Below are 7,200 nucleotides of genomic sequence, written 5' to 3'. Positions count from 1 at the left end.
TGTACCCGCCCCCCATACATCCCCACTGAAACAGCTCTGGTTTGAGTTGAGCAGACTCAACTGGTTGAGTTGAGTTGAGATCACTGAGATTGAGTTGAGATCATTGGTTGAGATCATCAGGGGGCTCCCACATAGATCCAGTGGTCAATTCTCAGCCTTCATCTGAGCCTAACTCAGAGCAGCTTGCTGGCAGAGCTGACCACACCACACCCCCCCTCTTCACTTGCCTTCCAGGTGCCAGGCTCCCCTGCTTCTCCTTCTCCTGTCTCCTGAGCTGCTCTCTCAACTCCCTGACTTCTAAACAAAGAACTTAAACTTAACAACTTCCCTACCTCTTCCTAGAAGATAGCTTATCCAAGTTCATTAGGGCTCATTCCCACCTACACCCTCAGCACCCAGACCAGACCCCTTCCCCTACCTGCAGACTCATCTGTATCAGTCAACATTTCTACCTGCATATTCAACAGGCACCTTCCTCCCCAAACCTCCTCCAACAAGTCTTCCCAGCTCTGGATGGCACCATCATCCTTCTGGTCACTCAGGTCAAACACCTTGGAGTTGTTCTTAACCTTTCCCTGTCACATCCCTTATATCCACTCTGCAGCCTCTGGCTCCAAAACTAACTTAGAAACTAACTCCCTGGGGGGTTGGGGGGAGGTGGGAAAAGAAAAAATGAAAAGATGGGATTGGGAGGGAGACAAACCATAAAAGACTCAATCTCAAAAAACAGACTGAGGGTTGCTGGGGGGAGGGGGGACGGGAGAGGGTGGTGGGGAAATGGACATTGGGGAGGGTATGTGCTATGATGAGTGCTGTGAAATGTGTAAACCTGGCAATTCACAGACCTGTACCCCTGGGGATAAAAATACATTATATGTTTATTTAAAAAAAAAAAAAAAAGGAAAGAAAGAAACTAACTCCCTGGGGCACCTGGGTGGCTCAGTGGGTTAAGCCTCTGCCTTCAGCTCAGGTCATGATCTCAAGAGTCCTGGGATCGAGCCCTGCATGGGGCTCTCTGCTCGGTGGGGAGCCTGCTTCCCCACTTCGCTCTCTCTGCCTGCCTGCCTACTTGTGACCTCTGTCAAATAAATAAATAAAATACTAAAAAAATAAACAACCTAACCCCCCCTTTACCTCCCCTACCACTATCACTGTCTCAGCCACCAACATCTCCTTCCGGTTTCATGCAACAGACTTTTTTTTTTTTTTTTTTGAAGATTTTATTTATTTATTTGACAGAGAGCGAGACAGATCACAAGTAGGCAAGAAAGGCAGGCAGAGGGAGAGGGTGAAGCAGGCTCTCTGCCAAGCAGAGAGCCCAGGACCCTGAGATCATGACCCGAGCCGAAGGCAGAGGCTTAACCCACTGAGCCACCCAGGCGCCCCAGCACAATAGCCTCTTAACACTTCTCTTTGTAAATCTCTAGTTTACTCCCAAGCAGCAGCCAGGAGATCATCTGGAATCTGAGCTGGCCTCTGCCTTCCTTTCCTCCAGTGACTCTCCATCACAGCGAGTGTGAAAGTCAAACCCTTACAGTGACCCGCAGGCACTTTACCACCTGCACCTCCCTACCCAACCCTCCGACCCTCTCTAGCTCTCTTTCCTCCTTCCTCTCATAACACTACCATCTGGCCTAACAGAAAGATTACTTATCTGTCTCTTCTCTGTCCTAAACAGAGTGTAAGCTCCATGGAAATACGGATCAAAAAAACAATCTACTGCCACATCCTCAGTGTCGGCAGTGGTGCCTGTTCTGTAAACGTTTGTAAAGTGAACAAGTAGGCCCCCAGCTCTCCATCTGAGTAATCAGAGAGGGAGAACGGTGAAGGGGTGGGAAGTAAGCAAGTCAACGCCCAAAGTATTTCCTCTGTGTACAAACACTCCAGCAGGCAGAGCATGCCTTACATCTGTGATGTTCCACCTGTCGCCACTGGGCGGCAGCACCGGACCATCAAACTGCAAGAGGAGGGCGCCGGCCTGCCCTAGGCAAGTGCTCACCTTTGAGGTTAGATACTTGTTGGCCTTGGGTCTTGCTGAAGAGAGATAGCTCGTTGGTGATGGACTCCAGCATCTTGACAAAGTTGGGCAGGAAGAGAATGACCTGGACATCATGGTTAGCCAGATGCCTTCCACAGCTGATCCCCTGAGCCCCTTTCACATGGGGGCCACACAGCAGGGCCACTGTGGGCCTCTGGTGAACGTTTTTGGGATTCAACCTGGAACAGAAGCCAAATAAGCATTATCAGCTGCAGACCTGCCAATCCCTCACACCCTAAACCAGATGAGTGCCTCTCAGCACCTGTTGCTCTGAGTTCTCGACAGTCCCGAGTTCCAGAGTGGGCGAAAAGCCACGCACCCCAGGGCTACAGGGTGGCATTCCCATGGTCCCACACCCCGGTGTCACTTCATCTACTGGGTCCTCTCACAAGGCAGCTCACCCACATCTTGAGCCATGCAACACTGTTGCCAGAACACTGCTCTCCGACCAGAAACACGGAATTGTTTCTGAAAGGCTCTTCCTTGCTTCTTCTCAGATGAGGTCCCCTGTGCAGAAAGCCCTTCGCTTGGCAAACTCTGACCCACCCTTTCTCTGAAATCCAGCTCAAGCCTCACCTCTTCCAGGGTTACTCTGGCTCAGCTCCTAAGAAACTCAACAGCAGCAGCAAACAGGGCCGTTCTAAATCGTCCTCAATCAGGTGCCAGGCCAAGTGCTCCTCACTGAGCCGCCAACAAGTGGAATAAGGGCAACACCAGATACGAACAAGACCTTTTCCACAGGATGCTGTGTGTGTCCAAGCGCACACAGCACTCAGAACAGGACTGGCACGTTAGATCGAGGGTCACAGAGGCAGCAGGCAGGCCTTTCTGGGCTCCTACGCCGGCAGCTCCCTTGGCTACCCACGTCCTGATGAAGTCACTTCCAGCTCCTGTCATTCAAAGCTGAGCCACAGGAGGTCTGGATTGACTCTGGAGCTGTTCCCAACTCACAGGCGGTGCGGCCTGCCTCAGGGGCAGAAGGCAGGGGGAGATGGACAGCAAGAAACGGGCTTAGGTCCCTCCTTAGCAGTGACAGTCACTTACTAGTCTCCCAAAAAGAGGCAGATGACAGATGCTGTTCCAGTCAGAGAGGAAGCCCCTATGCTCCAAGTAAATTTGGGGGCGTTTAGCGATGTACTCTGCATATATACCAAACCACTCATTTCCCCCACTACGTGTGCATCTGAAGGAAATACAATGAGTGCCTCTCCCTTCACACAGACGCTGCTGCGTCGTGGCGGCTGCCTCACCCACGGCTGCTCCTGAAGACTCCTGCTCTCACAGAGGCACTGCCATGGGAGGACGCAGACCCTGGCATCACACAGCCGACAGCAGAGGGCAGGGACCAGACACTGGAAACACGCCTATCTGGATGGGAGACCTGGCTCCACCACGTAGCAGTGGCACCAAGGTGGGCAAGCCTTTCCGCTCTCAGAGCCTCAGCGGGCTCATCCTCAAACACCAGGCTACTATTCACCTTCGAGGTGAAGCCATGAGGCTCAAACTGAACACAGCTGTGAGCACAGTGAGAACTGCACGGGACTGGACACACATGAGGAAGATTACTAGCCGTGGCAACCCTTCTCAAAGGGGCTAGAGGAGACGGCCCTTTGGAGAGGTCAGAGGTGGCGAGAAAAGCCAGGCCCACAGACAGCTGGCCCCAAGAAGCCGGCTGGAGGGCACTGTGATGGGGTGAGGACATTCACTTCCTGCCCCCACAAGGCTGTTTCTGAAATCCCATTGGCAGCTCAGTTCCCTGTGCAGCTGCTGCAAAGCCCGACTTCCCAGCCCCACAGAAGGACGTCACAGATCCGGCTACGACCACGCTCTCCGTTCTGTCCGCCCTCAGGGCAGGCTACTCCCCAGACCTGGACTCCCCGCCCTGCCTGCTGGCCTGTTACGGCCCCCTTAGCCCCCCACAGGACTCCGTGTGGATGCTGCTGCGGCCTCCCGGGCGATACCGCTTCCTCTCCTGCCGCGGTGTACTTTCTGGACACCTCACTAGCCTTCCAGAGGGCAGGCGCAGTATTCTACTCTTCTTTGTGTGCCTAGTTCTAGCACATGGACTGGCACATGATACCACTAAGTGACCACAAATAAAATTAAGCACTGCTCTTGACACAGGGACCCAGAAGGAAGGTAGGAAGGTAGGAAGGCACCCACCTCCAGCTCTCCCAACCCAGTTGTCAGGGTGGTTCTAACAGTGCTCGGGTATGGAACCCGGCCCCTCTGAGTGAAGGACAAGTGCCAAAGGCTGAGTCTCTGAAGGGTCTTAGAAGGCAGGCATCTGGGAGCCAGCAGGAGTGTCAAAGCCAGCTGTTACCAGGAAAGAAAGGGTCAAAGGGCAGCTTGCCAAGAGAAGAATGAGGACTTCTGGGAGGGGGTAAGAGGGGCAAACAACACCCTCAGAGCACCCCAGGAAGGGACTTCACACTGACAGACTCCTCTGGTGGGGGCACGGTGGCGCCTCGGCAGGACAGCACCTCCCCACCCGCAGCCCCCGCCAGTCCAGAGGCGTTTACCTGTTGGGTCCTCCGAGCAGGGTCAGGGCCATCTGGCTGGCGCACACTCCTGTCATCTCCAGTCTCCGCTCCAGAGTCAACCCGTGCTTCTCAGCCACAGACAAGAGCTTTTTGTGCAGTTCATAGGAAACACTTGGGACAACCAGGCCAGAGTCTGCAGTTCAAAAGGAGGTAAAGAGAGAAAGGGAAAGAGATGACAGGAAACCAGACCAACAAATGGACATACTCGATCCGGGATTCTGTGACAGCCAAGACTCTAAGACTGGCCTTCCCCTGGCCTAGCTGCCTACAGTGGGATGGAGGTGTACCATGGAGCCCACCACAGTAGCGGCTGGGGAAGTAACACCTTGTGCCCATTACCAAAGAGCAGGGGCTAGCTTAAGCTCTCTGAGCACTTTATTCTTTCAGGTTTTCTTTATATGAGATAGAGAGCGTGAGCGCAGGGACCCACAAGCAGGAGTGGGGTAGGGGGCAGAGGGAAAGGGATGAACAGAATCCTCGATGAGCAGGGATTCAACGCACGGCTCAATCCCAGGACCCTGGGATCATGCCCTGAGCTGAATGAAGTCACTTAACTGACTGAGCCACCCAGGCGCTTCTCTCGTAACAGTTCAGTTCCAGACCACAAAAGCCAAATCTACCAAGATCTATTTGGTTATTACAGAGAAAGGGCTGGCACAGCGTGGAACAGCAACTTGTGGGCCACGTCAGAAGAGACCATGCTTTTCCCAAAGTGGGGGAAATGACATCCCTGGCAGTGGCACCGTCCTCAGGAGCAGACTCCTCCTCCTTCCCGACAAGTGGAACAGACGCTTACTAAGCCTCCTGACCCTCAGGTCCTGGCTGGATGATGTGTTGATCCCGTCTGCTCCCCACTTCCTCTTCTTCCTCTTCTCTTCTACTCAGCCCTTCCTCTTTGCTTAAAAAATTTAATTAGCAACTTGTTTTCTCCAATAATTTATCATTTTCTCCCCACATGTGGGGTGAGTATAACCTAATACTCAAACCTCACAGCAAGAGCACATGGAAAGCAGCCCGCTCAGAAGAATCTTGAATATTTTATTTGCCATAGAGAAAGAAACTCTGTAAAGGTTAGGGAGAGCCAGTCGCTGAAAGTACAGCATAGAAAATACTTGGTTTCATAAGGCCAAAGTCTGCAGCAGCTGGGACATAGGCAAGAGTCTCATATGCATCAGCACCAACACACTGGGACCGTTTCAGGGCCAGAAAACCAGGACAGGAAAGAACCGCCAAAGTAAAAAATTGTGATCTGTAACGAGCAGCTCGTCTTGACAACCAATGCCATCTAACAAATACCAGAAGCCAAAGACTGGCCCCAAGAGAGACCTTCACGCATGAGCCCCATCTGGCCTCACTGGTTGACAGACCAACGCACACAGACTCCAATCAGCAAGCCGTCGTGGGACCGCACGTAACGGGTCGTGTCAGGCTGGATCAGACACCTTCTCAGATCCTGTGTCTTCATCTATACTGGACTGTACACTCCTCTGAGCAGGGAAGTAAACCTTTTACTCCTTTGGCCCCCATCTCCTCAACTCCTCTCAAATACATAAATGATGCAAACCTGGTGCTATTTCTGGTCTGGCCTGACTCTGTGGCAGAAGTTTTCAGAAGTTCCTCATTTATCCTAATGTTTGCAAAGCCCTGTCTAGAAAAACTTGTCTTCCTCCTTTATCATTTCAGGAATAATTTCTTGAAGTTCTATCAGATATCCAGTCCCGCCTACACGGACTCTTAAAAACCACACAGAACAAGGCTATGGTGGTACATCTGAACAACAGAAATCCAAGCACAAAGACTGAACCGAAAACACCAAGGTATACATCCTCTCAAAGGAAGGCTAAATAATGACTTACTATAATAATGACAATAAAAGACGTCTACACATCAAAATTAACTCTATCTTGTTGATTAACTGAAGCCTTCTACCTACCAGAGTCCTAGGCCCACCCTGGCACAAACAGTGCCATCAGGAACACGGTCTCCTCTCTCTTTCTGAAATGCCAGTCCTAGGCGCCAATGCTGGAGGCTGCAGCCTGGCCTTGCATGTCAACAGCTGATTCAAACAGCCATTTTTATGGCCTGCTCCAGACATGCACATATCATCAGAACTAATTAGGATCATTGATAGCAGTATGAAAAGGCCAAAGGAATTCTCAGGAGTCCTAAGCCACTAACAACCCTAAACCTGTCAGACAAGTCATGCCTACTTCCAAACCCTGTTTACCTGCAGAGTCACGCAAGAGAGTGCGTTCCCTTGACCCTGTGCATTTCTTCACCCATTTATCTGCTTTCTGTTGAATCTGAAACAGATCCAGGCAGGGAGTCCTGAGCACACCACCCTACAAAGCAAGCATTCTCTGTGGGTCTACATCTTGTGCTGTAGGTACAGGCACCCCCCTCTCCCATTCGGATGGCTCTCTGGAGGCAGAGCCGTTTTCTGCTACCTTTCTCCTCACAGTTCTGAAAGGTACAAAACTCGCAGTACAGGGAGAGGAGAGCAGACCCCACACCCTGGGCTGGCTGGCTACTACATCTGGGAGCTGGGTATCCATCACCAGCCCCTCACTGGTGGCAGGGGCACGCTGATGAACCCACACACTCTGCAGCCTAAGGCAA

General features: G+C 52.0%; 1 protein-coding gene across 1 annotated transcript in view; it reads right to left on the bottom strand.

Annotated features, from left to right (window-relative positions):
* EDC3 (enhancer of mRNA decapping 3) overlaps positions 1–7,200 on the bottom strand; it is a 61,034-nt gene that overhangs the window by 3,968 nt on the left and 49,866 nt on the right. Inside the window, exons 5-6 of the mRNA XM_080808303.1 lie at positions 4,561–4,714; positions 2,000–2,217 (exon numbers count right to left, since the gene is read on the bottom strand). Of these exons, the coding sequence (XP_080664429.1) occupies positions 2,000–2,217; positions 4,561–4,714 (372 nt within the window). The remainder of the gene's footprint in view (positions 1–1,999; positions 2,218–4,560; positions 4,715–7,200) is intronic.

The sequence above is a fragment of the Martes martes genome (genome assembly GCF_963455335.1).
Source record: "Martes martes genome assembly, chromosome: 7".
Lineage (NCBI taxonomy): Eukaryota > Metazoa > Chordata > Mammalia > Carnivora > Mustelidae > Martes > Martes martes.
The sequence above is the reverse complement of the archived record's forward strand: the minus strand, read 5'-3'. Positions and strand labels throughout refer to the sequence as shown.